General features: G+C 35.3%; 2 protein-coding genes across 4 annotated transcripts in view; one reads left to right on the top strand and one right to left on the bottom strand.

Annotated features, from left to right (window-relative positions):
• Window positions 1–3,739, bottom strand: part of LOC144968971 (BCAS3 microtubule associated cell migration factor-like) — a 53,436-nt gene extending 49,697 nt beyond the window's left edge. For both annotated transcript variants that reach the window (XM_078907875.1, XM_078907874.1), the window contains exons 1-3: window positions 3,524–3,739; window positions 1,371–1,516; window positions 574–674 (exon numbers count right to left, since the gene is read on the bottom strand). In XM_078907875.1, the coding sequence (XP_078764001.1) occupies window positions 574–674; window positions 1,371–1,516; window positions 3,524–3,591 (315 nt within the window). In that variant the 5' untranslated portion in view covers window positions 3,592–3,739. The remainder of the gene's footprint in view (window positions 1–573; window positions 675–1,370; window positions 1,517–3,523) is intronic.
• Window positions 3,740–4,528: 789 nt separating this feature from the next.
• Window positions 4,529–15,031, top strand: LOC144968972 (checkpoint protein HUS1-like). Of its 2 annotated transcripts, none has more exons than XM_078907876.1 (9): window positions 4,529–4,703; window positions 5,318–5,422; window positions 5,710–5,837; window positions 6,471–6,647; window positions 7,711–7,818; window positions 8,495–8,569; window positions 9,643–9,742; window positions 10,614–10,757; window positions 14,820–15,031. In XM_078907876.1, exons 2-9 carry the CDS (start codon window positions 5,371–5,373, stop codon window positions 14,903–14,905), a joined length of 870 nt encoding a protein of 289 aa, XP_078764002.1. In that variant the 5' UTR covers window positions 4,529–4,703; window positions 5,318–5,370; the 3' UTR covers window positions 14,906–15,031. The 2 variants fall into 2 exon arrangements, with proteins under 2 accessions (XP_078764002.1, XP_078764003.1); XM_078907877.1 differs by having other exon boundaries at window positions 4,559–4,703; window positions 5,315–5,422.
• Window positions 15,032–15,529: the final 498 nt, after the last annotated feature.

A 15,529-nucleotide genomic window follows, 5' to 3' on the forward strand; every position in this document is an offset into this window, starting at 1 on the left:
TGGCGCTTTATAAAATAAGAAGAAGAAGAAGAAGAAGAAGAAGAAGAAGAAGAAGAAGAAGAAGAAGAAGAAGAAGAAGAAGAAGAAGAAGAAAAAGAAGAAGAAGAAGAAGAAGAAGAAGAAGAAGAAGAAGAAGAAGAAGAAGAAGAAGAAGAAGAAGAAGAAGAAGAAGAAGAATACAGTGCTTCCTCCAAAAAATTGTCAAAAAGGAGGATTTTTTTAGAAGCCCACCTAGGGGGGTCCGGGAGCATGCCCCCCGGGAAATTTTTTCTAATGGACATGCAATTAGAGCCATTTGGGGCCACTTTGGCATCAAAATTATGATTTTTTCTAGAAATTTTCCACAGGTATTTGTCTTGGTTTTTGACAAGTGTGGATTTTTCACGTATCATTAAAAATGCGGAAATCCGCATAAAAGTGGAAAAGAGGAAGCACTGATAATAAATAATAATAATAATAATAATAATAATAATAATAATAATAATAATAATAATAATAATAATGTACGAACGGAGAATCAAAACAAAAGCGAGAAAGATATATCAGATCAATATAATATAATATTTGGCATACTGTGATGAGCCAGGCTTGAACTCCATCATGATATCCTAATAACGCCAACAAAGGTTGAGCTTTCTGATCAACTCCTCGAAGATTAGGATTGAATGTCAGATCTAGTGAAAAAAAAAGAAAAGGCATTTTCAAAAAAAAAAAATAAATAAAACACCAACCTGCCAACAACTTTTCATTCATCTTAATGCAGTTTTTCTTGACTGAAAGTTCTAATGGTCTAATATTTTTTTTGTTATTTTTTTGTATATTTAATATATATGGGGGGGGGGGGTGCAAAAGTATGTATACAGTAGTAAAATGTATTTGTGTCGTGGAATCTGTTATTTGATATGTGCTCACACTGTATACCTAGTTTTACAAATGAAGTAATACATATTGTAATTATTTACAATTGAATTTTAATTGAAGATGATATAAATTTGAATGTCTTCTCTAGTTTACTCAAATGGAACAATATTCAATTATATGTAATCAGTGACCCAGAGGAACAGAGTCTTGCCTTGTAATAAGGTCAAGCAATGATGTTGAGTGAGGTCAATATCTGGAAAGGTATCAATGGTAATAAAAACTCAGCTCTCTCAATGTGTCCTTATGTAAACGCACTTTGCACACATCACTCTACTGGACTCTGGAGTAAATAAGTAGCTAGCTATAGGCAGTTATGGATATTGTAAGTGCTAGAACAAATAGGAGACCGAACAGGTATTTTGTACTGTATGACATTTAAAGCTGGTTAAGATGTGCCGTTCAAATATTCATATTTAAAAAACAACACTAGAATTGTAAATGAATTGTACCATTGACATCACATTGCTCAAAACGAATCCAAAGGACTTGCTGCTTTTCCTCTGACTTGTTTGTTCCACCACTTCCACACGCCTGACTGACTTGAGGAACGACATCAGAGATGAAGTCAAAAACACTTTCAGCAACAGTCTTGTCACTGAAACACAAATCAATAATTTATATTTATTTTTTCATTTTTTGTTCTTTCCAAGAAAAAAAAAAATCAGTAACTCTGGGGCCAGAGTTGGAGTCTAGCATTAGGCGCTTTTGTTTTGTTTTTTTAAATAGCTCACTTGTGCGTGTTAGTTGATTACTGACTACGCATGTGTTACACGGCTCGTGACAAGACACTGTCACCCCTCTCTCTCGTCTGTGGCACAATAGGAAGTAGGCAGTGAATACATCCACGTCTAGTGGAGTGTGTAGGTGGAATGATAATAATAATATACCTAGCTGACTAGTTTGTTTTGTCTTTGACGCGACATATAAAAAGTGTTTTTTTTTTTTTAAAGTCGGCGTTCGAAACAGAATAAAAACATATTTTTGAGGCACAAAACAAAATTCTTTTATTTTCTTTTTGTTGGTTCTGATTTTTGACGTAACAAATATTATTTTTACTTATTATTATTTTTTTTTTTTAAATGACAATCTGGCACTTCAGCATGTCCTGTGGAAGCCACTTAATATAAATTATCACACCTAATTCAACTTAACAGAATATATTGAGTAAAATCGTTCTGTCGGAAATCCAACAGTTGTCGGAAGATTTACAGGCCTGATTTAAACCAAACAAGAGGAGCTTTATGGTTCAGTGCTATGAAGTCCTTCAGAGGTGGCCAATGGAGCCAGAGTTTATCCCGGTTTCGATAGTGTGAAAAGGACCATAGCAATTGCTTGCCACCATTTGAGTAGGATGCTAGTCTATCGCAAAGTACTTTCCCCATATCTAACAGACCCAGCTACCAAATCACTGCTGGGTGGACAGGGTGTCAGAAAAAAATCTTGACTTCATCCAGAATCCATCTCAGTCCTATTGCGCGTGAAGCGGGTGCACTGCGAGTTATCGGAACCTCTTCAGTGGTAAATCATTTGGATTATGACTTGCAGGTCCCAGGTTCAAGTACCACTTTAGGCAAGACAAAGTTTAGGCCTTAAAAAAAGGTTTTAAACTCATTTTTCCTCACCACTGTCAGGTATTAAATGAGTAGTTAACCAGGAACAACCAAACAAAAAAATTAATAGTACACCTTGTACTCCTTGACTTTTGATTTGATAATGACTAAAAACATTTGAGCATTTACATAGCACAACATCTACTAAACGTGATCAAAGCACTTTACACACGGTCATTTGCTAGCAGCAAGACTTACCATGTAGGATGAGACATGACGCCTTTTAGGCGGTATTACAATTCAAGCAACAAAGGATGACATTATAACAATAATCAACTTCCCCAAATTATATTTGTGGAAGGCCTCCCTATTATAACATCACTTACTAAGAGGAGTACCCCTCAAACTCTTATATTCGAGGAGTCTATTGTTTTATTGGACACATCATGAAATGGATCACTGTAAAAAAAAATGGAATCCTGGTCGTAGGAATATGTAGGCAAGGCAGTAGTAGTAAGTAGTAGTAGTAGTAGTAGTAGTAGTAGTAGTAGTAGTAGTAGTAGTAGTAGTAGTAGTAGTAGTTGTAGTAGTAGTGTAAAATCTATGATGTATTTTTTTATTATTGAGGACATATATTGAATTATTTTTTTAAATTTTAATGTTCTTGTTTTTAACGGAACTAAACCAGATTCAAAACATCATAAAAGGATATAAAATTTAAATAAGGATCCGCAGGCATTAACGACTTGATTGAGGACATTTATTGACTGCATTGTGATTAAGGCATTATGTCCTTGATGTGGGTGTGTCATCGGTTTGTCTTTGCACTCTTGTGATGACCATTTGCATCAATTCCAAGTAAAAAAAACTGGAAGATCGAATTTTATTAACATTTCGAGGATGTCGTTTCAGTAATATACGAAAGAAGCAATTGGGTCAACCAAGGCCAAGGTTGTGATACATCCTCACAAAAATTCCCTTCTACTTTCTGCGTCTCTCACTCTCACGTTCTTTGTGATGTGTTGTCTCTATTCTTGAACTTGGATACCAACCTGAATAGATGGGGTCGCACGATGTTACATGCGTATTTTGAACTTTTCCTCGGGGATTCAGCTGCCATTTCACAAGAACCCCGAGCAACACTGACGCGATAACTAGTTGAAGACAGTTGCAGTATCTGTAATCAAGTTGGATTTTTGTTTTCTGTTTACAATGTAACAATAAACGGGAAGTTTACGTCATTTTGTTTTGATCACAATGTGCAATCTGGTCTCATCAATTGAAGAGTTCAGTATCTACTTTTAGCCAGCTTGACGTTTCTGACAACCTCTTTGACGTTTCTGACAACCTCTTTTTATGCAACCTCAGAGGACACCATCCATGATTTGACATAGAACTATGAAGAAATAAAAAGAGAATCGTTTCCAACTTTGGATGCGTGCCTCGGTGTAAAATTGCTTTTAAACCCATATTATCCATCCAACTGAAATTGAGAGCCAAAACAATTGAAATATGATGAAAAGGTCTCGGCAATAGACAACCGTCCTATCCTTTTGGTAACAAGCAATTACTGTTACCGTAAATTAGGTTCCATTAGAATTTGAGATGTTTCAATTTGCTGTCATATCATTACGGGAAGAATCTTTTTTTAATCATCTTTCTTCATCATTATCATCGTTATCATCATCAGCAACACCATCAACATCATCATTATTATCATCGTCGCCGTCGTTGTTGGTTTTTAAAAAAAATATTAATGGTATCATAATCATCATCATTATTATTTTGTAATGATGATATCGATATGTATACTTATTTCCCAAATTGTTGTTTTGGGTTCATTGTTGTAGTGGAAATACATAGCCAACGCAAACTATTGTCCATTCCAAAAACTTGAAAACAAACCCCATATTTGTGTATACCAGACCCGCAAATATATGCACGTCCAATATTACTTTGTAATCTGCGATTATTATGGAAATAACCATTTTTTCTTCTTTTCGGGAACAAAAAATTAAATTAAATTAATTGATCGCAATTTTAATAATTACCTGGCAATAGAGTTTTGCCCTCTGACCTCAGAAAAATGTCTGCAGACTGCTAGGAAATGTACGCGCGAGAAAGAAATTTTGATATTTTTTCTATAACTACTAAAATCTAAATATCAAACAATTTTCCGATTAATTATGGCTCCATTGTTCGGGCAACAGATATATATTGGATAGGATGTTGGTTAGTGATTACTCAAATAAGTACATGTTGAACACCTCTTCGTACTTGTGTTTTCTCTGTTGACCAACTTCTAATCCTATCATCACACCCAACCAGTGTTTCAACATTCTCTCTCTCTCTCTCTCTCTCTCTCTCTCTCTCTCTCTCTCTCTCTCTCTCTCTCTCTCTCTCTCTCTCTCTCTCTTTCACACACACACTTTTACTCTCTCTCTCTCTCTCTCTCTCTCTCTCTCTCTCTCTCTCTCTCTCTCTCTCTCTCTCTCTCTCTCTCTCTCTCTCTCTCTCTCTCTTTCTTTCTTTTTATTTAATCCTTCTGTTCTCTGTTCTAAATTCTCCAAACTCTCTCTTTCTATCTTCTCTTCCTCCTTATCCTATTCCTCCTCCTCCTCCTCCTCCTCCTTCTCCTTCTCCTCCTCCTTCTTCTTCTTCTTCTTCTTCTTCTTCTTCTTCTTCTTCTTCTTCTTCTTCTTCTTCTTCTTCTTCTTCTTCTTCTTCTTCTTCTTCTTCTTCTCCTCCTCAATTTATACACTGCACAAAAATAATCTGTTTCGAATCATTTTCATTATGATATATTGAAAGCTGATGTTTTTTCTCTCTCACGCAAATCCAAGAAGAATTGATCACAAGACTGATTGCAAAATTGAATTCCTCTGCTTACCTCTAAAGTATGAAGTTCAGAGGAAAGATTTTGGATATTGGATGTATCCAACACTTTACAAGTAAGCTTATCTTATCTACTTGATTTGTTATTTAACACAATTAGATTAGTATACAACAATGAAGCTTTTTTGTTGAAAGGTGGGGGGGGGGGTTGAAAGTTAAAAGAAAAAACAACTAAATTTAAAAGACAAGCTAAGAGATTCAAACTTGAGTGGGAGGGGGGGGGGGGGGCAAAATAAGGCATATAAGATAAAACCAGTGGGCGGGGAAAGTTTTTTTGATTTTAAAAAAATCATTTTTAGATCTTTTTATTATCCCTCATGACATTTTATTTGACTCTAAACAGATATTATCAACACCATATCGAAGCTAGCCAAAACTTGTGTCCTTCGTATCACTGAAGAGAAGCTGTTCTTCATTTTATCAGAACGTGTCAGTAATGCTGGTGCCCAAATTTGGTGTGAATTGCCTCAGGTAAATATTGCAAACTTTAAGGCTGGCTTCATGATCATAATGATAATCTCCAGTTAATGAAAAATTCAAAGATAACCAGAGACTGTCCTTAACGTAAAGTTGGTCTGTTAAAAAATCAGCAATTCTTTAACTGTTTTAACTCACTCAATCCTAATACCGACTATATCCGTAGTTTACCCTGGTTACTTTTACCCCATGCCTATTTATTACATTTTTCTGAGACAAATTATAGGTGTAATATCAATGCTAATAATGTTTTTATTTTTTTGCATGTTAATGGTAGTTGAATAAAACTATCTATGCACATGCTCATTTTTAATATATTTTTTTCCCAATTTTTGGAAAGTAGCAAAAATCTCTAGGATTGAGTAAGTTAAGACCAAGCTTACTATTTCAATTACTTACAATTTTAGTGACATTTTGAGTGAAAGTATGTCAATAAACACAATTTAGCCTCATCTTAAATGATTTAGACTTAAAACTTACTTGATGACTTTAAAAATTTAGTATAAAAGTGATACCAAAATTCTCCATTATGAAACGCAGATATTCATGACTACCATTGCCCAAGGATCTCTAGAAAGAATGCAGATATGCCATGGATGCAATTGTAATCAGTGTTTTATTTGACAGGGTCATTTCTTTGACGAATATGCTATGGAGGGTGTCACTCCTCAGGACAATGAAATCTATCTAGAAATGACCCCTGACCTTTTGCTGAGATCTCTCAAGACTGCAAACTCTGCCAAATGGGTGAAAGTCAAACTGACCAAGAAACACAGTCCCTGCCTTACCTTTGAAATTGATCTGGTAACAAATTAATGACAATAAGTTATTATGAAGATTAATTTTCAGATAGCAAAATTTAAATGATGATTTTCTACTTTTTGAACCAGCTAGTCTGCATGTTTTAATTTTTAAATTTTTCCATAGAAATTATGGTAAATTTTTTTTTGGATTCCTTAAGAATATTTTTATGAGATCCTGTGCCACAACCAGGTTTGTCGTCATAGTTATACTCTTGTAATTAATTCATTTGAACAATTTTACTTCTGTACAAAATGTATTTTGTTTTTGGGAAATGAAAACTTCTTATGAAACCAAAAGAAATTTGAGAATTATATTTATCTTGACTGAAATTTAAGATCAATCAGTTGCATGCATAACAATGACAACAGGTCAGTATGAAATGAATTATGATCTTATAAGATTGGAGAAGATTAGCGTTTTAAACTTATTTAAATTGAATTCATGAAAATGGGTTTTACCGTACAATCACATTTGATGAAATCTTTGTTAAGAAAGCAAACCAGGTGTAAAGATAAAAGAAAATGTTATTGCCGTTGTCTATGTCAAATAACAACATGCTTTTGGGGTGTATGGCTCATGAATTATTCCAGTAGATTGCGAAATGTAAACAGTGAAAGGCTAAACTTAATCAATGTTGCAGTGAATTACATAATCAGTCGGATGGTGAAAAGGTTTGAACTGAGATATTGCCAAGTTTAGTTAGAAGGTCAATTTTTATCAAAAATGAGTTCTTGTCATAAATGATTAAATCAATCCTTTTTTTGTTGAAAAAGTATGAAATTTGAGAAAAGTTGCTGGATACCTTTCCCAGACATCTGAACATAACTTCATGAAAAATCACCCGATTTACTTCAAATAAAGATTAAAATGCTCTGGTGAGCATTTTCTTTCAGGAAATGAAAACAAAAATGCGAATCCAAAATCTTCACCTTCCGACTGATTGTGTCATGCACTGACACAAATAAGAAACGTGTGTCACATACTTGGAACTGTTGAGAGGTCCAAGCCAAATCATATAATATTATATCATCATCCATAAATATTATTTCTCTTTTGTCCTCAGGCAAGTGGGAGCAGCCATCAGCGATTGGTTGTTCATGATGTCCCAGTCACAGTCATACCCAGGAAGCAATGGGCTGACTTTGCTGAACCTGATATGCCAAACTTTGATGTGAGTCGTTCCTTCTCTCTTCCTTCTTCATCTCTTTCATTCTCTTTCTCCTTGTTCGCTACTTGTTCTTGATACCGAACAGTAATTGAGTCCAGCTTCTACTATACAGTCCTGTAACAAAGTTATGCAATGTGTTTGACCAATGATCAGGTGGAGAATAATGATTGCAAATTCTTATGGCCATAAATCATCTATTCTATATATCGATCGATTGCAATGACCCAAAACTTGCCAAAAAGTATTAATTCTGAGACTGCGTGTCAGAAGCATCGACTTTCAGTTTAAAGTAGATAGTGTACCGTATGTAATGTTATTTACGATTTACCCTCTTTTAATAGCAATAATAGTAATAGTATTATTATTATTATTATTATTATTATTATTATTATTATCATCATCATCATCATCATCATCATCATCATCATCATCATCATCATCATCATCATCATCATCATCATCATTATTATTATTATTATTATTATTATTATTATTATTATTATTATTATTATTATTATCATCATCATCATCATTATTTTTATTATTATTATTATTATTATTATTATCATCATCATCATCATCATCATCATCATCATCATCATCATCATCATCATTATTATTATTATTATTGTTATTATCATCATCATCATTGTCATTTTTGTACCCACTTTTTCTCCAGGTCAGCATCGCATTGCCCCAACTTAAAGTTTTGAAAAATGTTGTCGACAAGATGAAGAATATGAGCAACTATGTTGTGAGTAAATTTTTCTTCCACTCCTCAGGTCGTCTTTTAACATCTCAGTTTTAGTTGTATATACCAAACCACTAAGTGATGTTAAATCTTTGGAGTGATAGAGCATCATTACACACAATTGCCAAGACGTTTATGCCAGACCAGATTATTGTGTTATTACAATATAATGTTAATCGTTTGAATGTATCCCTTTCAGAAGAGTTCCATTGCTTGTGTGTTTAATAATTGGAGATTTATATGGTCAAACTAAATACTTTGATGGTTTGCACCTGGATCTAATTCTGTTGTTAAGTTTTTCTCTTGGGTGTTTTACAAGGCATCTGAATTCTTTGACTATCCCACAATGCCTTTTTGCACTGATAGTGAATGAATTTAAGTCACACAAGTGCTGTAAAACCCCCAAAGTGCAAACAAGTGACGTAACATGGTAATGTAGAGGTATTTAACCACAATAATAATAGATTAATGTAATTTGCACACAAAAAGAGAATGTGTCAGCCTGGATGATGCGTGTCCCTCAAAGACTTTAGATACGTAGGCACTATATGCTGTACTCTGAGCTCCAGCCCTTCGGTCTTGTGCTATGACGTAGAAGTTAGACGTCTTTTGTAGTTGTTCCAGGTGACTATAAAGTGTGTTACTGATGCTTGGATTTGATGGGAGGAATGTGCATCTCAGGTCTTCAAGAGGTTGACATTCAAGCAAGTGGTGTGTTACTGTTTCATTGGGGTGTTGACATAGGGGGCAGGAAGGGGATGTGTCTTTTGTAATTTTGCTTAAATGGTTGTTGAGCGGTATGTGTTGTGTTCTTAGTTGAAAGATGATGCTTTGCTGGTGTCTTCTGAGCTTATTTAGGCAATCAGGCTATATGCTGTATAATGATATGATAGAGACATTGAAGGAAAACTAGAAGAAGAAGATAAATGTAGTACACATGAATATCAAACATGGAACATTTTCCCCTGAATTTTAGGGTCCATGCTTAAACTTAAACATTGGGTATGGAATAGTCAAACAACCTGTTTTCTATCAAATCAAATTCTCTCATCATTATTTCTTTTTGTTTGCCCTAGTCTCTATCCGCTAATGGAAGTGGAGACATGAAACTATCAGTGGAGACGGATATGGTGTCTGTCAGTACACATTTCCAGGGACTGTATACACCTACGTGGCGTAAGTTAAGTTAGATTAAGTCTTTTAAAGATCTTGAGTGACTTGAGCAGGATTTGAACGATTGGAATTGCCCATTTACCAAAATCTTTTTTATTTTGTAGGGAATTTAAAAGAAAGAACATGCATAAATAGCAACCGTGATAGGCTATTGGGAAATAGTCCAAAATTTTAATGAAAGAAATTAAGATAACGGTTCCCACTGACACTCCTCGTCCATTTAACAGGCCATATGGAACCAAAATATCATTTCATATTGTACAAGTTACCTTTTAGGTGTCCTTCTTGTATTGCACTTTTACGCTATCTGTCACTAACACTAGCTAGTAACTCGTTCACATATGGGTCAAGTGTGGAAATTCTCAAATGTTTATCCAAAGAAAAATATTTAAAAAATTAACAACAATCATCATCACTTATCAGGTCTCTGACCATGTTTAACATCATTTTAATTTAGAACAAGATGACACACCTTACCTCTGAGCCACTGACATCAGTTGTATACCATGGATATAAAAGGTGTTAACAATAAACATCTCAGTGCTCATCACATACCTATTACATAAAAGCTATTTTTTATTTTTTTTAAAATGTTACTCCTATTTATGCTGATGCAGCATAATTTCTTAGTATTTATTTGTAAATGTTGCTGCTCGAAGCTCGAAGAAATAAATAATAACGTGAAGTTGAATGTAAGCTTCAATTTAATTACAAAAACAGATCAAATGAACGTTTCGGGTTTCCCCTCTATCAACAAAACAGGATGAATGAAACACCACAGATGAATGAGATGATGTCTCTCACATTATTATGTAATAAGCATCGTTAATGAATTATGTAATAAGCATCGTTATTTTCTTGTCATCTTCTCTAGGAAGAAAAGATGGAGAAGACGATAATTCTAACAGCAATTCTCAAGCCCGTGATCCCCAAGAAATGGTTACAGCCAGAATAGATATAAAAAGATTTGCCCTTTTTCTCAACAGTCAACAGGTCAACCCCAACCGAGTGGTTTGCAGTAAGTAAACTTCGATTAGGGTCAAATACGAAACAAGTGCTCTGTAAATTGGTAGAAAACTTAACACAGAAACAACCAGGGCTCTGATTCATGGAGCGGGACTACGACGATAGTCCTAGACTAAATCCGTTGTCTCAGACTAAAAGGCGTTGTAAGATATTCATGGAGCCGGACTACGCGAAGTCTTAGACTAAACGAGGGACTAAACGGGTGAAATTTACACCCGCGATTTAGCAGGTGTAACTATCGTAGTCTGAGACTAAATTTCAAAATCATAATATGTCCTCTACGCTGGGGGAAGTAATTGTACAGCGATTAGAACAAGAATACCCGACAGTTTTTGATTTCATATTTATTTTTATTTATTTATTTATTTTTTGGTTTTGTTTATTTTCTATTCTTTACTTTTCTCGAAGATTCGACAATCGCACATACACTCCTCATCTTGCCCATTCAAAACACTCTGCAGGGACTCCTCCCCCCCCCCCCCCCCCCCCCCCACCCAACACACAGTTTCATATACTTCCTCCCCTCCCCTCCTCCTCCCCCTACTACACTACACATACTACTACTTTCTACTCACTACTACTGTTGCTGCCTGCTACTTTCACTATATCTTACTCCTACTACTACTACAACTACTACTACCACTACTACTACTTCTACTACTACTACTACTACTACTGTACTTGCTGTAACTTCTATCCCCTCTTTTCTGTTTTCCAATTGCTTTCTGTCTTTGTCTTGGAATGAGATTGCTTGGTTTTGTCCTGACCTTGGTCGGAGTCCTTGGCTGAGAGGCAAACAGTCGAATGTATAGTTATAGTTTTGGGAGATGATATTTTTTTCCTTGTAAATCATCTCTCTGTTATGCATTGTATTATGTTTAGTTTACATATTATATTATATAATTGGTAAACATTTGAGTGTATTCCTCTTTGTTGGGACCTGTGCTTGTGTCTGGATGAGACTTTTAGGTGATCTCAAACTAAGTACTTTGACAGTGAGCTCTTGGAATCTACATCTGTTCCCTATTTGAACCAATTCCCCTTTGTCTTACCTTTTCTTTTGTGCTTTAATTGTAATTCTAGAACTTTTTACTATCCCATTTTATTCCTTTTTACTGGCGCTGATATGACCTTAATGTGTTGCAAGCGCCGTAAAACCCTTAAAAACAAACAAACAAAACTACTACTACTGCTGCTACTACTACTACAACTTCTACAACAACAACTACTACTACTACTACTACTACTACTACTACTACTACTTCTAGTACTACTACTACTACTACTACTACTACTACTACTAATACTAATACTACTATTACAACTACTACTACTACTACTACTACTACTACTACTACTACTACTACTACTACTACTACTACGACTACTATTACATTTCTTTTATGTCTTTTATCGTCCATTATTTTCTAGAAATTTCACGTCTCTCACTGGCCTTATCATTTCTATCACACCGCACTAATGATTCGTTCACACTCCAACCATCGTTGAGTAATGACGATGCGATTTATACTGCATTTCATCTTATTTGTTTTCAACGTTTATTTGTTTATTGTTGTGCCGACGAAGGGTTTGTACCCGAAACGCCCATTGTCTGTATTGTTTCCACCGATTCCTCTCCATCATCACTCTTTCGTTAGTATTTTCGGGACCCCATGCTTCAGGCAGCGCCCACCGCTCTCTACTTAGAACAATGCTACGCCGTGGATAAGAATCATTTAAGTGCCATCGTTATTTATATTTACTAAAAACATTACACACACACACATTCTCAAACAATTTTTACACCCCTAAACTTGTCTCACACTATTTTTATTTGTGGGGGAAAAAACAACAAAACAAAAACAAAAAAACGATCAAAACAAACACGAAGAAGAAATAGATATGATTTCTGTGCCACTCCGTATGACGCATGCGCAGCTGGAAAAGTAACACATTTCTATGACGTGTTGTGGTACGTTTCCGAGGAATCCCCAGTTAAAAATAGATTGACCTCTGTAGTCTGAGACTTCGCAAGCGTAGTCAGAGACTTGATAGTCAGGGACGAAGTCTGACTCCATGAATAGCTTACTTTCCGTAGTCTCTGACTTCCCAAAGTCTTAGACTACAAAGTCTCAGACTTTGCTATAGTCTGAGACTACCATAGTCCCGCTCCATGTATCAGACCCCTGGGTTCATTTTCTATTCACCTAGTTGTTGCTTGGCCTTTGATCAGATGAAAACTTTTTGATACTGAAACAGGGATATTTTCCATCCATCTAAAGATCCAATCTCTTAGAGCCTACTTAATTAACCAGTAGATTTTTTACCAATCAAAACACTGTGGACGGACAAACAGTTGGTTGTTTATAAACAATAGCGTGAATGATATTGACCTCTCTCTGATCATTGTTATTGTTTTTATACCACCAAATGGGTGACTAGTTATCACACGATTTTCTCAATATTATAAACGTTTAAATTTACAGATAGCTTTCTGTTCTGGTTCAATTGATCAAGCGGTAGAACAGTGGGTATTTTATCTAGACACGTGCCACAGATAGCAAAACCTGTGTAGTTGGCAATGTTTACCAATCACTGCCATTGTTTACATTATGACGACTGTCCGAGAGGCGTGGTTATCTAGGTGTCTTTAGATTGTAGGTTTGGCAAAGTCTTAACAGATGGCAGTATGAGCAGTTAGTAACCACTTCAGGTTTTAGTATAGTAGTAGTAGCCCTGTAAATCCACGAGGCACTTAACTCACCCTACCCTAACACCGACTATATCTGTAGTATACCAGGGGTAACTTTTACCCTTTGCCTATTTATTACATATTTCTGAGACAAATTATAGACGTAGTATCAAAGCTAATGTTCTTAGTTTTTACATGTTAATGGTAGTTGAATACAACTATCTATGTACATGCTCATTTTTAATACATTTTTTCCAATTTTGAAAAGTAGCAAAAATCTCTAGGATTGAGTGCGTTAAAACAGGAGTTAATCCAGATTTCTGCAACAATCATTTGCGTTTCTTTGTATAGTATGTCTGTCTAATCTCAGTTGACAAGTTATCCTCTCTCTCTCTCATTTTTTTTTTTTTTTATTAAATACATTCAGCTTATGGAACAACTTACTTGCTGATATTAAAGACAATTGAGACCTTTAAAAAGTTTCCTTTCTCTTTTAGAAATGCAGCATCGATTGTAAAACCCAATCTGAGTCGATTGGTTAATATGAAGAAGTGAAGGAAGACAAAGTATTTTAATTTTAAACCCAGATACCACTGGACAGTGACTAGAGGGGTCAGAAAAAAAAAGCCATGCAGATTTAGATGTTTATATGTGTGTTTTTAAAAAAAAATTTTTTTTTAAATGAGATTTATATAGAGCAATATCCACTAAATGTGCTCAAAGTGCTTTACAAGGGGTCCCTGGTCAACAACATTTAACATGTAGGACGGGACATGCCGCCTGTTAGGCGATATTACAATTTTTCGGACAAAGACGACGCTGGTAATGGCCAGGTACTCATTTTACACCTGAGTACGGTGAGAGAATGTGAGTAAAGAGCCTTTTCCAAGGACTCAACTATGCGCCGAGCGCGAGGCTCGAACCCAGGACCTTCCGATCCGAAAGCGAGTGTCATACCACAAGACCACATAGTCGCACTATGTGTGTTTAGTGCTGTCTTACTATTTAGTGATTTAGCAGAGCTCCTAATAGAGGCAGAGTCTTCTCTATTCCTCTATCTGAATTGGAATGGAAAAAAAATGATAAATGGTTTTAGCACATAAGATATGATTTCTAAGTGTGCATATTGATGGTGGGGGAGGGGGGAGAGGTGGGTATTTGTACCTAAGGAATGAAACAAATACCTAAATATGGACACAAACCACTTGGTCAAATATACTGGCACCGCTATGTTACGGTATGTTTTCTTTTTAACCACCATCTGAAATTTTCTCCATTGCCCAACCTTTCTTGCTCAATCTAGTTTAGTTATCATAATATTTGAGAAAAGAAACAAAAAGCGTCTTTTTTTCCCCCTTTCAGATATTGTTCACCACAGATTAGCTCACTTCTTCCTGATGCATGATGACGTCTCCTTACAATATTTCCTCCCTGTTGTCTCCAGATGACAACCCATATTTGCTTGTGGATTTGGAGCCTCTTTTCATGTTTTGTCTTTTGTAAATATTATCCGTTTTGATTGCATAAAATATATTGACCTGACCCCTGATCATTAAATTTTTGATAGTAAGTCATTTTAGTGCGTTGTTTTAATTATTGTTATTATTATTATTATTATTACTGTCTTGATGGAATTACTACTTGAGCTAATTTAAAATCTGGACAGCTTCAATTGCTTTTATATCCGACTGTAGGTGTGGGTCCCAAACTGTACAGGAATAGTCCTAAGATGTTTAGGGAGAACCACCTCACTTCATTCTCCTGATTGTAACTGTTACAGAGGAGACACAAGTGTAGCTTCACCAGCCAGACCCGTTCTCAAGAAATTAGAAAATGAAGGGAGAAGTCAATGGTCCCCAATTTGTCACTTTGATTTTGATATTTTCAATATAAAAATGGACCAACCCATGTCTTTGTTCTCCTTCCTTTCATATCAGACGAGTTCCCTACAATTAGGGATACATTCAAATACTCACAAAACAAAAGTAGTCGAACAATTACATAAATATACAATGATTACTTACAGTAGAATATATGTTTTGTTTTTAAGGGTTTTACGGCGATTGCAACAC

This window comes from Berghia stephanieae, chromosome 3, assembly GCF_034508935.2.
Source record: "Berghia stephanieae isolate SIO BIC M18660-M18661 chromosome 3, UCSD_Bste_1.3, whole genome shotgun sequence".
NCBI classification, from domain to species: Eukaryota; Metazoa; Mollusca; class Gastropoda; order Nudibranchia; family Aeolidiidae; genus Berghia; species Berghia stephanieae.